The 15,959-nt window shown below is 43.9% G+C and overlaps 1 protein-coding gene across 1 annotated transcript in view; it reads left to right on the top strand.

The window, feature by feature from the left end:
• SLC24A3 (solute carrier family 24 member 3) overlaps positions 1 to 15,959 on the top strand; it is a gene marked incomplete at its 5' end in the record, with an annotated part of 155,135 nt that overhangs the window by 111,196 nt on the left and 27,980 nt on the right. Inside the window, 3 exons of the mRNA XM_082234402.1 lie at positions 5,075 to 5,149; positions 10,324 to 10,349; positions 13,270 to 13,323. Coding sequence (XP_082090528.1) covers positions 5,075 to 5,149; positions 10,324 to 10,349; positions 13,270 to 13,323 — 155 coding nt within the window. The remainder of the gene's footprint in view (positions 1 to 5,074; positions 5,150 to 10,323; positions 10,350 to 13,269; positions 13,324 to 15,959) is intronic.

Here is a 15,959-nt window from a genome sequence, read left to right as displayed (position 1 = left end):
TTAATTACACCCAAGTAACCACCAGTTGTTCATAATTACTCCTAAAGTTGGCAGTGGACAAAGTCAATAAGAAGTGAAGCCTTAGACTGTCGTTTTTCTTCTTCTGTGTGTAGGAAGGAAATTTCCCTTGCAGATTCTCACTTGTTTGGAAATAAGTGCTCTGTTCTAAGGTTATTCTCAATATCTGAATTCATTCATATCTCTCGTGCTATGTTTCCTTGTGAAGCAAACATATCATCCACACAGAAGTAGGTAGTGAAATGTCCACAGTTGGTATCTACTAGGTTGCAAAAGGTTTTCCCCAAGAAAATGTCAGTTCCATCTTTCTCTAGAATAGCTGGCTAGCAAGTTGGACATAAGCTTTGGTGAGTGTGCCAGTGCTGTGCAGGTTTTAGACTGCCTGTTCCTAATCTAGCAGAAACAGTCCCTTTTTTTCTAGAAAAAAGTTGCCGGTTCTCACCATGAAGTTGTTAAAGTAAATACTGCCAGGGGAAAAAAGCATTGGGTAGAAGTAATAAATTATAATTCTTCTTGTATACTAGGGTTGCCATATTTTGTAGAGCAAAAAAGAGGACACTACGATGGCCATTCAAAGCGTATAAATGCAATTTGTCTCAAAATTTATCCCTGAAAAAGAGGGCGTGCCCTGGAAAAAGAGGACACATGGCAACCGTATTATTCAGCCCGTAATAATAAAACAATGCATCATCATCATAAAACAATGCCTACTGGGCAAGACAGAGAAAAACATGCTTTTGCGGTGGGAGACAGCCAGGCAGAGGCGCTTTCCCCCTCGCCTCCTGTACCCGACTCTGTCTCCTTCTCAAATGCTGATCCGGAAAGGGTTGGGAGGTTGCGCGCACACACACACACTCACACACACACACAATTTTTTCTTGCAAAGAGAAAGTCTGTTTCTCTCCTCTCTCCCCTGCATGCTGATGTTTTCCAAAAGGCACACAGCTGGGCGCTGCAGCAGCTGTTGCTCCTCCAATGCCCACCCACAGAAGGTGCACAACCTCCTCAGAAGAGAATCGCGTGCCCCAGGCCCCCTAGGCAGGTTCTTCTGCAAGGACGCCCACCAAGATCCCCCCTTCTCTCCAGGAAGGGCTGGGTAGCCAAAGGCAAGCTGAAAGCACCAGGGGACTGGCTAGCTGGTGGAGGGAAGGAGCTGCAGCAACAGCAGCAGCAGCCACCACCAAAAGATCCACTCTCCTCCTCCTCCTCTGCTGTGGCTCATCCAGCCATCTGGAGCGAGGAGCTGCCCAGGGCCACCAGCTGGCCTTGCAAAAGCAGCAGCAGTAGTTGCCGCAACAGCAGCAGCAGCAGCTTGGTCCCCTGGCGGAAACAGGCAGAAGCTGCCACTGCCCCTCTGGAGTCACCTGCACGACACACTTCCCTCCCGTCCCCTCAGAGCCCTCCTCATCAGAGCAGCTCCCTCTGCCTCTCCCTCCCTCATAACAGGACCCCAGCTCCACCCACATCGTAATGGGGTGACCCAGCAGGAAAATGGTAGCCCCACAACACGCGGGAAGGGGAAGGGGAAGTGTGCAGTCATTTCCTAACTTTGCCCCCTGATGTGCTTGGCTTTTCCTCTCTGCCTTGTCACCCAGGATCACTTCCTTCTCCCTGAATATCTGGCAAACATGTCCATTTGCCATTATATTTATTACTCCATAACCAGTGCTTTTGTCTGGAAAAAAGGCGCTGGTACTGCATACCGGCATCTGACACCAGAAGAAAAGCTCTGAGCACAACCAATATATAAGAATGAGCTCCTCAGCAACATAGAGAATATTATTGTTCATAGAAGAGGTTATATATTCTTCATTATGGTTTTCTTGCCCAGTTGGTTTGCATGTATCTTAATGTTTTAAGTTTTAATTTTACTAACAACAAGTAATTCGGTTTGCTGACTAAAAGTAATTCACACTGGCCCAGCCTTTGATCTCTGTTAACATAATTGTTTATATGAACTTCCTCCCCTGCAAATGGTTTTGGGTGTGTTCATTTTGGTACAGGGCACTCCCTGAAAAAGCTTATAGCCTATGGTGCACTTAATGTACTGGATGTTGTAAATGGGGCAGGGTGTTGTTGTTTTTCTCCAGAAAAAGGGGACATAAATGTAGTCTTGTATCATGCCACCTTTTGAGAGGTTATCTGCTACAACCTGATATTAGCCGCATTGCACTGGAGTTAGTGAGGTCACTGAATGAAGTCTTTCCCCTGGAGATTTTTGCCAAATGTAGAATTTCTGCTAAAATGAAATACTGTGAGTCTGACTGGAAATATCCTGGTACCATACAAATATAAATGGGCACACGTGTGTGTGTGTGTGTGTGAGAGAGAGAGAGAGAGAGAGAGAGAGAGAGAGAGCATGCACCCACATACACACTGTGGCATATAATTTGTTTGGTACCAGCTACAGTTGGAGGTCTGGTCTACATGTAGCAGAAGGAGGGGGGAATTTAAGTAATAGATAGATAGATAGATAGATAGATGATAGATTGATAGATTCTTTATTGTCATTACACTAGTGCAACATTGCACAAGTGCAACGAAATTGGATGCCAACCCTTAAAAACAACAAAAGCAAAACAACAGCAACAACCAAACAAACCACCTTCCAACCACACCCACACCCATCAAACTCCCAGGTCTCACTATCGAGTTACAGCATTCAAAAAGGCCACAGCTCTTGGATAGAAACTGTTTTTCAGTCTATTTGTCCTAGACTTGATGTTTCTATACCTCCTGCCAGAAGGCAGTAGTGCAAACAGACTGTATCCCGGGTGAGATGGATCCTGCAGGATGTTGTTTGCTTTCCTAAGGCAACGGGAACCGTACAGTTCTTCCAAAGGTGGGAGAGGGTGACCAATAATCCTTTGGGCTGTGGTTATGACCTTCTGGAGCACCTTCCTCTCCCTAGCTGTACAACTGGAGAACCAAGCACAAATACAGTATGTAAGTATGCTCTCTATGGAGCCTTGGTAGAAGGACACCAGCAGTCTCTCACTCAGATTGTTCTTTTTTAAAAGTCTGAGGAAATAAATTCTCTGCTGGGCCTTCTTCACCAGAGCAGTGGTATTTGCGCTCCAAGTCATGCCCTGATCCATAGTCACTCCCAAAAACCTGAATTCCGCCACCCTCTCCACCCGTTCCCCGTTGATATACAAGGGCTGAATGTCCGCCTTTTTTTCCCTGTAATCCACCACCAATTCCTTGGTCTTAGCCGTATTGAGAGCCAGATTGTTCTCTCCACACCAAACACAGAGCCGCTCCACCTCGTCCCGATAGGCGGACTCATCCCCTCCTGAAATGAGCCCCATGGACTATACCACTTGAGACTGCAGGCAAGGATTCATATTTTTGAATGCTCCCATATTTTCTCCCCATAAGTAGAAAATTCACATAAGACAGAGTGAGTAGCATAGACACTTTCTCTGTGATGTGTTAGGTTGTGTTTTTTGTCCCAGATGAAGGTTGAAGAGATGTTGTCAACTTACTCTACCACCTCAGGATTTTGTTACCTTATGATGCAGGTTAGACCTCAAGAGTTTTCTGCGAGAAAAAAGTGACCACCACACCCCCATTAAATAGTTGAAGACACATGCTTCCCTTAGTATAGCAATCAATTATCTAGTTAGTCAATCTTCATTCAAGTCAAAATGTGATCATTAGGTTGCCAGCAATGATCATAAATTTGTTTCTGACAGTGGTATATCTCTTTCTGGTTTTTTTGGCTGTCTTCATAAAGAGACCCAGTGTATCATAAAGAACCTGGAAGGAAGAAGGGGTATCTCACTTCATGCCTGATGGGAGACAATCTCCCTTTGCGCTTGGAAGCACTGAGAGATTGTCTCCAGGGGCTGACGTAAAGTGAGACTGACCCTGTCCTGAGTTTTCTGTCCATGCCAGAAGATTTGGGGGAGGACCGGCTGGCAACCCGAGATAATGGCTGGCAACCATTGCTTCTTCCCCTCAGAATGAGGAGTCTGAACCCTGTGTTATAGACTGGGCAGGGCCAAACCCTAGAAATGAAGACATTATAGAATTTTGATTATTTGGGATGTGAAGAGGAACCATAAACTGCAGAGGAATTTCTAGGCTAGCCTATGCAAAATGACCTGGCTAAGCTAGGGACATTGAGGAACAATATGGGGCCACTGAGGGCCATTGGCTTGCAAGAGAACTATCCTTACGGTGTGAAGAGACTGAGTTTGGAAGGTTACCATGGTAACTGGGGTGAGGTGACAGGAAAATAGTGCTTTGAGCACGGTTTGCTGGGAGGAAGAAGGTGGCAGGAGATCTGAGATCCATCTTTGGATAGGCTGACTGCAGAACTGGCTGGGAGAGATGCCCTGGACTCCATGGTTGCACTGCTGTGGGACACAAGCTCCTCTTGAAATGACCATGCTGTAAGATCTGCACTCTCTCCATGCAGACTGAAGATGTAAATAGAAGAATAAACCACATTTCTTAAAGCTACGACAGTCTCCCCCATGTCTCAGTTCTCCAAAGGAACACAGACCTGGGGTGAGTGCCTGGAATCCCATGGGCTCTTGCCACCGCTCAGCAGAGAGGTGGAGGCACCCAACTGCTGTAACAGGTAACCACAGATAATGGCTAGCAACCATTGCTTCTTCCCCTCAGAATGAGGAGCCTGAACTCCTCACGATGTCTCTTCAGTATAACAGGCTCAGCACTTCTGTTGGAGAATCTGGCCAAAACTTGGAGATAATGGACTTCCCACACAGTGTTTTTCCTCCTTCTCAATAAATGTTAATTGCATATTTGTTTTAATAATTGCATAATTGCATGAAATCTTCTTTCACAGATATCTTTCAAAGTAACACTTTTGTTGCAGGAATGTGACCTTTTGAGGTATAAATATTTTATGCCTGGAAAAAATGTGATTCTTCTGACTAGGTCAGTACACCTGTTACAATGACTGTGTAGAATTCTCTGGTCTTTGGGGGGGGGGGACCCATCAGCTCTTCTTTGCAGCTTGCTGTTAATGTGAATCTTGGGATCATATATGGCCAGTTCATTTTCTTCCTGTCTGTTTTCTCAGATTGTTGCACTGTCATCTTGGTGTCTCCTGAGGGATTCCATGTATTATACCTGCTCTGTTGTTGCACTTATCTTGGTAAGTGCTCAGAGATCGCTTTCCTGAATAAGTCTTTTGCAATCCAAAGTGCCATTTCTCCCATTTCATAGGGGTTCACTGAGCTGATTTATTTTTACAAGAAGTTTGCTTTTGTTGAGTGTTTTATTTAAATGAATATAGGACCTTGCCCATTGCAATTTACATCTTTACCAGTTTCATCCATAGTGATTTAAGAACTAATGTTCTGCAACTTCAGAACATAGCTTCAAATGCCAAAACCAGATTTGGGTTGGTCCAGCAAAGTCAGGGGGAAGACTTCATTCTAGGTTGTTTCATTTAGAAAATGTGCAGTAAGACTCTAGCTGAATGGTGAGACCAGAATTTTTCTCTATGATAAGCAATTGTTATTTCACACTTCTGGCAAAAATATTGTTATTACTTGCTTTCACTCCCTAATCCATTATGATTCCTACTATTTATTATCAGAAATAGCATATTTCCGGGCATCTGTTGGAATTTATGAAGAATTTTCTGTAACAGTGCCTCTTAAATTGAGTTCTGAAGACCACCAGTGGTCTCTGGTATATTTTCTGGTGTACCTGAGACCATAATGAAGAGTTACTTCAGTTACTGCTGGTATATTTTCTGGTGTACCTGAGACCATAATGAAGAGTTACTTCAGTTACTTCAGTTACTGCTGGAGTCCAAGCAAGTGATTTTCTGTGGGCATATATAGGGCTGCTGTTCAATTTGTGGATGTGTGTTTTACAGGTGCTGGGGATGAGGGGCAGCCAGGCAGCCACCATGATCTACAGAATCATGGCAGCTCAAAGCATTGAGAAAATTGTGGCAGGCATATGTCCAGAACCATAGAAAGGCATCCGTTTATAGAACCCGCTGGGTTGTGAGACTCCTGGGACCCCCTCTAGGTTTGCCACATGTCCCTTATAATAAGGCATAGGTAGGCAAACTAAGGCCCGGGGGCCGGATCCGGCCCGATCACCTTCTAAATCCGGCCAGCAGACAGTCCAGGAATCAGCGTGTTTTTACATGAGTAGAATGTGTGCTTTTATTTAAAATGCATCTCTGGGTTATTTGTGGGGCATAGGAATTCGTTCACCCCCCCCCAATATAGTCCAGCCCCCCCCCCAAGGTCTGAGGGACAGTGGACTGGCCCCCTGCTGAAAAAGTTTGCTGACCCTTGTAGTAAGGGATTGTCCCTTATTTGAAGGGAAAATGCTGCATCCCTTATTCCTGCCCTGCTTTCTTCTCCCTGCTCCTTCTCCTCTGCTGAGGCAGCGCTGAGCTCAGTTCCTCCCTCCCTCCCATCTCTGCCTGCCTGTCTCTCTCTTTCCCTACCCTACCCCTCCCTGCTACACTCAATCCAGGAGTGACGCAGCTGTGGCCCAATGGATGGGAGTGGAATGGAGGGGCGAGGCTGAGAAGAAAGAAAGGAGTGACTTTGGATAAGTGGGAGGGAGAGAGGAGAGGAGGGGAGGGAAGGTGGGGCGGGCCAGCAGGCGTGTGCGTGTCTTTCACATTCAAGCTGGCAGTTCTTTTCCTACTGACCAGGGAAGTGGGGGTAGTAGGCATGGGTCCTTGTTGCTTTTACCTGCTTCGCTGAGCCTGTTCCTTTATAGAGGGGTAGGGCGGATATTGCAAACCTATTCTTTAGCTACCAAAGAAACCTCCCCCCCAACCCATGACTTTTTAAAGTGTTTTAAATGTGTACAGCAGATGAGGACTCAAACTCCCTTGCAAGAAACTTTCACAGTCCTAAATTCACGTTCAACCTGATCCTTTGAAAACAGAAATAAGTCCCAATTAGTTCAGTTGAATTTACTTTCAATTAAGTATGCAGAGTATTGAAGCCTTAAAATGGTGGTTGTTTTTACTTATTTAAATAAATTGATGCAAAATATTGTATAAAGGACCGGGCCCAAAATGAAGCACACGTGTAACCCTAGTGGCTGGATGACCTTGTCTGACTATGAGGCATGTGCTTGAATGTGCGTGGCATTAGCAGCTACATGAAAGGGATGTTGGAGGCAAAGCTCTGTGAGGAAGAGAAACAGAATTGTTGCTATCGTCACCCCTCCTCCTTTTTTGGGCTGGGTTTCTACATTGTTACCGGAAAAATCCGAGGGCTCCCTTGGACAAAAAGTAAAGACACTAACCAGAGTAAATTGGAGCAAATCAGCAGCCTGTAGGCTTGGCCTTTATTGAACTCTTGCAACAGGGTGTTCCCCTCACTTGCAGGAGAGAGGAAAGACAGAGAAAAAATGGTGTGCAAGGCCTTACAAAAACTTTTGAAATTCCCACCCTGTAGATCAAGACCACCCCCAGAAACATCATGCATACATTACAGAAAGGAGGGGTTGAGGGAGGAGTTGTGGTGGTAACCTGAGTGTCCTGTCACCCGGCTGGTTCCCTTCTCCCCTTCCCCATGAGTCATTTTCAGAAGACAAAAGGTAGTCGCAGTTTCCTGCCCCCTGAGGGAAGATCTGATCATTGTCCTTTGTTCCAGTCCATGCTGAATCCACTCAGCTATGCAGTCCCTTGTGTCTGTCTGAGCCCATCAAGCCGCCTATCAGAGTTGCCATGCCAACTGGGAAGGGCTGCAGAGTACATGCTCTCACCTTTAAGGGATTATGGCTGACCAGAACCAAGCCACCCCCCTTTGATAGTCCTTGTCATATGGAGTAAAATAAAAGTGGAACAGTGCAAATCCGATGTATGGTTGATTTTTCTATAAATTCATAACAAGCGTAGTGTATGCAGTGAGTGTGTGTGAAGTTTGTACAAACTGAATGATTGGGGGGGGGGGTTCCTGCTACAACATTTACCATTCTTCTGACAGGCAGAAATCCAGCAGCTGGGAAGGATGTGAGTCCATTTAAATTAATGTGCATCACTAACTAAGATCCGTAAATTTCTTTCAACTCATTGTAATGGATTGCTTTGATGTCATTTCTGCAGCAGGTAAAGTAATTTTTAGCCCCCACAATTCCTCTCTCCTGACACATTCCTTATTTTGCCCAAACCAAAGGTGACAACCCTAAGCCCCTCCCATGAGCAATCATAAGAGAGGGGGCTCAATATCTGAACCCACCATGGAAGAGGAAAGATGAAGAGGCCATTTTTGTGATTCCTCATGATAGCAGATCAAATAGCAGGAGCCTTTCTCTTCCCTCTTGGTCTCACCAGCAGCTCCCTATCCTTTACATTCATCCTTTTGCTTCTTGATTCCATACCTCTTATGAGAAATCTTAGTATGTGTGAAAGTGCAAATATCCTTCAACTTTTCATTGTATCTATGTCCTGGGGTATTGGGGGGGGGGGAGTAATGTAAAAAATAAATAAGCAGAAGATAGAGAATTGGACATTAGCTGTTCTGGGCAGAGTTCTTTTTTACAGCAAATAATAGTAGCCCCCTCTCAGGCTAAGCACAATAGAGAAATGTCACCCCTCTTCCCAGTTTCATATAATTTACAATGTCATGTTCTGGGAGCATTTAGCCAATTTGGAATGGCAGGAAGCAGGACAGTAAAACCTGAGGAAGAACTGCATCCTCTCTGCCTGACTCTGCCTTGTCACATTATGCCCAGACACCTGACTGAAGCATGAACATGTGTCCTTGGCTATAAGCTGACTCACAAGACGGCCTGTACTTGAGGGTGACATCTATAAGCCGACAGCAAAGAAGCGATGGATTCCTTCCCCTCTCTCACACACTGACTGTAAAAGCAGGAGAAGGCTGGAAGGGGGGTGGGCTGCAAATATTTCTTCCCACATTTATCAGGGCACTTCATTTGCTACCATCATTCCAGGCAAAGCCGAGGGAGAAAAGAAAAGCTGAGACGTAGAATTTGAGTGCAACCTAGTGGTGACTGAAGAGGAGAATCACTTTTTTATCTGAATTTCTGAAGGGTAGCCCCGCTTGAACTGATATATACATTATGTAGAATGAAGTGCTAGGAGTCTGGACTATCTCTTCAGACGGCAAGTGGGGGATTTGCATTCTTGAATTCTGCCTTGCCTAAAAAGGTACAGTATCTGACTAAATCGTAATTTGGGTGGGGCCATTGAATCAATTGTCTTAAGTAAGTAATGGTAACTTAAGCCCATGGATTTCACTGGGTCTGATCTGAGTATCGCCTACACCACCCTCTCTGCTTAGGAGTGATTCAAACATATGATACCTTTTGGCTGCTTTCTTGAGTGGCACAGAGCAGAATTCTGCAGGGAGAGAGAGAGAGAGAGAGAGAGAGGCTGGAAACCTATGCAGTTTTGTTGTAGCTGTGGATATGCTTGTCAGCTAAACATATTAAAGCCAAACTACACATTAGCTCCTGGTGGGCTCTCCTGGCATCTTGGTTTTTTGCTTAAAAGCAGCTGTGTAAGAAAGAGGATGCAAATTAGGTCTGAGCAGGAGTGAGGCATTTTCCCTCCATGCCATTTTTTTCTCTGAGAAGAATTTCCTCCCCCAGTGCTGCTTCTCCCATACAGTTTCTCTTCTTCTTCACAGCTGCTAAAAATCAAAATGTATTGAGTTCTGATTGTAGATAGCCTTCATTTCATGTACTTTGGCCCCACAGGCATCTACTTTCTGTAGCACCTTAGGCTCTGAAGAATATGGACTGCTGACCCTTAGGCCTCAAACCCATGGCAGCACACAGCTTGGTTGCAGGACAGTACCATGGTCAATGCCATGAAAACCAACATGTCATTCCAGACATGGTTGTGCAATGGAGCCCTCTGCACAAGTCTGGCATGCCTTGCATACAAAATAACCCAATTTCAGTCTCTGGATCTCAGATGGCAGGGCTGGGAAATGTTCCATTAAACCTGTGCCATATCCACGTGTTTGCTTCTTCATACACTGATTTAGTACATTGGAAGAGGGTTATATAGAAACCTTTATCTAAAGGTTAACAGATTATAATGCATAGAGATTGGATTGAAAAGTGAAAAATCTCCTTTCCATTTTACATTTTGTGTTTCTTGATAAAATCAATTCTGCATCTATAACAAGTAGAGTTGTACATTACAGATGATAAAAATTGGATGTTGGAAGGAATGAACTGTGGGAAATTATTTGGAATACTAGAAGAGAGTTTGTGTCAAGAGATATTAAAAGTCTTTTAAAAAGTGTGGCATACCTTAAGACAATCTCAAATGGTAATACATTTTTATAAAAATTTTCTCCACAGATTATTTATGATGAAAAAGTTGCTTGGTAAGTAGTGCAACTGTCATTTTTTGACAAATGGTAGCGAGGGAGGCAAAAGTTCTGCTGAGCAACCTGGGGACCAATTTCCATTTCTATAGAGGTTCTAAATAGGAAAGTGATTCATGGAAATCTTTTTAGAGTTAAAAGAGGAAACATCTCTTTCCCAGCACTTTCTGGGCCACCCACACAGATCTCCCCTAAAGATGCAGGGCCTGTATAAGCAGGCGGAATAGACTGTCCAAACAATTTCCTTTCAGCGTGACAGTCACAAAAGTAGAAAGCTGAGGAGGGCACAGGAGATGTGTAGGTGTGTTGCAAGTACTATTGCTCTAAGAGGCTGGCAACATGTGATAGCTACCATGGGGATGTCTGTAGAAATGGCCTCATTTTGGGGAGCTATTCCTTGCCTGCCAGCCATCTACTGTCACGATCACATTGTGAAGGAATCTCCGTGAGCTCCCTGTGACTGCTGGGGTTCCCTTGTTTCTGGGTTTTCAAGCACTGCAACAACCTGCAAACCCATCTGAGCTGAAAATAGGGTGTGGCAAAGTGAACATGGGTATGCACAGGCAATGATAAGACTGTTATACTGCAAAGACAAAGAAGTGGTGCAGAGAATGGTTTCTAGGACAGAAAAGGAGAATTGGGAGCTGGGGAATGAAAGGAGGCAAAGACTCATTTGTATGCTCACCTAGATGCACTGGTGCTGCTACTTCCAGTGAAATGCTGATTATTTGGGAATGGCTTGTCTCTGGGTCCCACTCAGCTAGGTGTAGTGCTTATATACATGCGCATACATCTACATACCACAGACATTTGGAATAGTACTATTAAGAAGACAGTCCTATGTAACTCAGTGAGAGTGTGAAAGGAACAGAAGACATGTCAGCAAAGAGGTTAGCAGCATGAAGAAAGATTTGGATGGCAGCTAATGGGAAGTTGGAGCTAGGAGGCAATAACTCAAGAACAGAACAACAGAGAACTGGAAATGAGCGTGATAATTGTTGCTAAAGTTATTTAGCAAATTATTCTGATATTTTATGATATGGCAATGTAGAAATACTGGAAGGAAGGAAGGAAGGAAGGAAGGAAGGAAGGAAGGAAGGAAGGAAGGGATTATTCCCTGTCCACCTAGTGAGATTCATTCAGCTACTGTGAGTGAAGGTTTACTTGACTTCCTCTGGGGAGAAGGAGTTGGCTCTGTTATTCCCCATCAGCTTTCAGTACAACAATAAACTAGGGAAATTGGGCAAGGCCACAAGGAAATGGCAGTTCCATAAACCCTGAGGTCACAATCAGCAAGAGCAAGTACTAAGCTAGGAGACCAGGCTGGAATGAAGTAACAGGAGCAGGGTCTTGGACAAGAGTCCTGTACTAGCAGGGAAGTTGTCCAGCAGAATCCAAGAAACCAGAACTAATTTTGCCAAACTAGATGAGGTTTCCCACAGGCTTGTTGAGGAACTAGGGGCTGGTGGCGTGTATTTTTTTAGTGGATTGTTATCTCCTTTCTGAATCTTCTCAGTGTCATTTAAAGTTTACTCAGTATTGATCCAGAGTAGATTCCAGTGTATAGTTAGCAGAGTAAAAACTTGAACACATTGCAGGATTCCCAAAAATAGACCAGAGGCAATTATATTTCATCCAGCAGAGCTTTACTGCTACTGAAGGCAAATGAGCATAATGGTCACAAATCCAATACATTCAGGATTGACACATAAGAAATCCAGTTGCAGCAGACTTAACGTAAACTTACAGTAACTTATAACAAGACTAAAACTGAACACTAAGCACACAGAACACCACACCAGACAGAAAAGAGATAGAAAGACATCAGATCAACACTTTCTTGCACTAAGAAATCCACTAAGCTGACACTCAGAGCTGTGAAGCAGAGCATGCATGAGACTTCTTCCTCCCAAGCTGGCCAGATGGAGAGAAGGCCTCACAGGACCAAATGAGCTGCAGAGGAACCATCAGGGCAAGGCAGCTTCCCGGCTCCTCTCCTGCCTCCCTCCACCACTTCCTTCCTTCTTGATCTCTGCTGCTGAGCCTGAAATGGAGGTATCAGTGTGAGGGAGGCATTATGAACAAGATGAGCAGTGGTGGTTGAGGCTGTGGTGGGACAAGATAGTTGCTGAGGCACCGGAGCTACAAAGGGCCTGTGCCTGAGACTCTGGCTGGCAATAGCTCTCCAGAAGAGGCTGAGCTAGATCTATAGTTTTAGACAATCGGTCCCTGGCAGTTTCATAAAGTGCCTGTGTTGACTAACTGAAGCTCATACAACTATTAAAAGAAGTAACAGATAAGAACACCTGGTTCCAATTGAAAGAAGAAAATTTGCTGGTCTACCAAGACAACACATGCTTTAGCCACTTGATCATAGGAACTCCTGCTTAGCCTCATACTAGCTTTTGAGATTCCTTCTTCACTGATATCATGTTAGGCATATGGGATCACCATGCTAGTTTCAACTGCTATCTGAAATATATTAAAATGTTGTTTTAAATTGTTCTATGTAATTTCATTTATTATAAGCTGCCCTGGCGTCCCCTTAGAGAGGAAGAGTGGTGTATAAATGTGAAGCTGATGATGGCTGATGAAGATGCAAGGCAAAGATCCATATAGAAAGAGTAATGATATAGGAAGTTAGAGTAAGGACCAGCTTTTATGATGAGATTAGGTGGGCTCCATCTTTGAAGCGCAAGACACCGCCTGAACCACTAGACTCAGCTGCTGCCCACCATGCTCCACCTCCTATCTGCCAGACACTAGCCTGTAGCAGCCAGGCTCACTTTCCTGAGTCATGGGCTCTAAACTTCAGAAGACCTGGTAACTCTAGGCATCAATGGTCTAGAAACAGATCCATTTCAGCTACGTGGAACCCTATTCCTTATTTGTCTTCATTTTCTTCCTCTTTTGGTTGCAGGTGGGAGTCTTTAATTCTAGTTCTAATGTATGCTGTCTACATTCTCATCATGAAGTAAGTATCATGTATTCTTGTCTGCACACTGCTAAGGTTACCTTAAATGGATGTGGGTCTAAACCACTGAGCTTCTTGGGCTTGCCAATCGTAAGTTGGCAGTTCGAATCCATGCGACAGGGTGAGCTCCCATTGCTTTGTCCCAGCTCCTGCCAACCTAGCAGTTTGAAAGCATACTAGCATGAGTAGATAAATAGGTACCACTGTGGCAGGAAGGTAAATGGTGTTTCCATGCTCTCTGGCCTTCATCACAGTGTTCTGTGTGTGAAAAGTTTAGTCATGACCTGGAAAAGCTGTCTGTGGACTGTTATGTACTGAGTTGAATAGGATCCAAATTGCAGCAGTCTGATTGGTCCTAGAACAATAGGATCCAAATTGCAGCAGTCTGATTGGTCCTAGAACAATAGGATTCAGAATGCAGCAGTCTGATTGGTCCAAGAACAATGCAGCAGTATGATTGGTTGGCAGGAACCACCCAATCATGCTCCAGATATAAGTGAATCCACAACCTGATTGGCTTACAGTAGAATTCCAGAATTAACCAATCATGTGCAGCCCATTGTGTAAATAATGTATATAAAGCAGATACTTTGAGGGGACATTCATTCATTCCTCCTCACCACTATGAGCTGAATAAAGAGCATGAAATCACTTTGCGACTCTGAGTATATTTCATGGACAAACGCTGGCTCCCTCAGTATGAGTGCTGCACTCCATAGTCGAATTTGACTGTACTTAACCGTCCAGGGGTCCTTTACCTTTACCTTACCTAAATGGTTGTCTTTCAAGGAGCACTACCTACAGGTAGAGATGCTGTTTAAAAAAACCAAGCCGCCAATTTTCTATTCTGTTAAATCAGAACAAGAGTGTCAGTGTAGCCTCAGGACTTGGTTAATCATGAAAACCTGACTATGCATTCTTTTAATTAAAAGTAGGTGCCCTGCTTCCAGGCATTCGGACAGCACTTTTGGTCAGGCTTTTGGTAGCTACTTGTGTCCATCCTTTGTTAGCTGAGTGGATATTTTGTGTTGCTTTAGACAAGTCTTTCTTTGGATGAACACTTTTCATATGTTATATTTGTATTGCTTTATTGATTTTCTTTAAAAAATGTATTTTGCATTTTATTCTTTTGTTATTGGAAATCTCTTTGGGACATCTGAATATGTGAAGTGATATATAAATCTTCTTTTTTGTCAATATCTTGTAGCCGAGTAAGATTGTATTCCATGAATATGGTCTTAATGGTGTGTCTATAGTTGACTGTGGAGGCCAGTTCTGGGGACATCGGTTTCCGGGTGGGAATTGATCATGGTCAGGATTTGCCAAATGTGCCTTCCTCTTAGTTCGTTTCTTCATTTTGCCCTGTGTTCTGGCTTTTTCAAAGTCCGTGATGCTTTTGGTAGAGGTTATTCTGCAATTGGCGTGCTCACAACCAGTGTTTCCCAATTATCTGTGCTTATACTGAATTTTTTTAGATATGCCTTGAGAGTGTCTTTAAAGCTCTTTTGTTGTCCACCAGCATTTCGCTTTCCATTATTAAGATGGGAATAGAGTGGTTGCTTTGGAAGACGATAATCAGGCATCTGAAAAACATGACCAGTCCAACGAAGCTGATGTTGAAGAATCATTGCCTCGACACTGATGATCTTTGCTTCTTCCAGAACACTGGCATTGGTTTGCCTGTCTTCCCAAGTGATGTGTAAAAATTTTCGGAGACACTGTTGATGGAATCTTTCGAGGAGTTGGAGATGGTGTTTATAAGTGGTCCATATTTCACAAGCATGCAATATATTTGATAGTACAATAACTTTGTAAACAAGCATTTTGGTTTCCCTGTGAATGTCCCAATCCTCAAACACGCTGCACTTCAGTTGGGAGAAAGCTGCATTTCCAGAGCTCAGGCAATGCTGGATTTTGGCATCAAAATCGGCCCTTGTGGAAAGATAATTGTCTAAGTAGGAAAGTAATTGACACTTTCCAGCGTTGCATCATTAGGTTGGATTTGTGGTGTGGTGGTGGGCTGCCTGTTGGTGCAGCATTTTGGTTTTCTCGATATTGAGCGATAGGAGCAATAGTTAGGAAACAGTTTGTTAAGATCTTTACAATAATTTTGTCTGCCACAGCTAATAAAAAGATGCCTTGATAGTTTCCGCAATCCGTTCTATCGCCCCCCTTTTTTTAAAGATAATTTTGGCATCCCTAAAGTCTGCTGTGATCTTCACTCTCTCCCAGATTTTTTTCGATGAGCTTGTGAAGTTGTTGTGTAAGTTCAGTTCCACACACTTTGAAAACTTTGGCAGGTACCCCATCAGGTCCACTGGCTTTGTTGTTTTTCATTTGGTTAATAGCTGTACACAACTCTCCCAGATTTGGAGATACTGCAAGCTCATCTCTAATTTGTTTTTGCGGGATTTGTGAGAGGACCTTGGCAGCTACAGGGGAGTTGTGGTTAAGGAGATGTTGGTAATGTTCTTTCCAGCAAAGTGCAATGGCTTCTGTATCCTTTAGAACTGTGGTACCGTCTGCTGAGCGTAGTGGTCTTATACCATAATTTAAAGGCACACACACACACATATATATATATATATATATATATATGCAGGTTTTGGTGTCTTCGGGTGTCTTCCCGTGTAAGA

This window comes from Podarcis vaucheri (assembly GCF_965113315.1).
Source record: "Podarcis vaucheri genome assembly, chromosome: 8".
NCBI lineage: Eukaryota > Metazoa > Chordata > Lepidosauria > Squamata > Lacertidae > Podarcis > Podarcis vaucheri.
The sequence above is the reverse complement of the archived record's forward strand: the minus strand, read 5'-3'. Positions and strand labels throughout refer to the sequence as shown.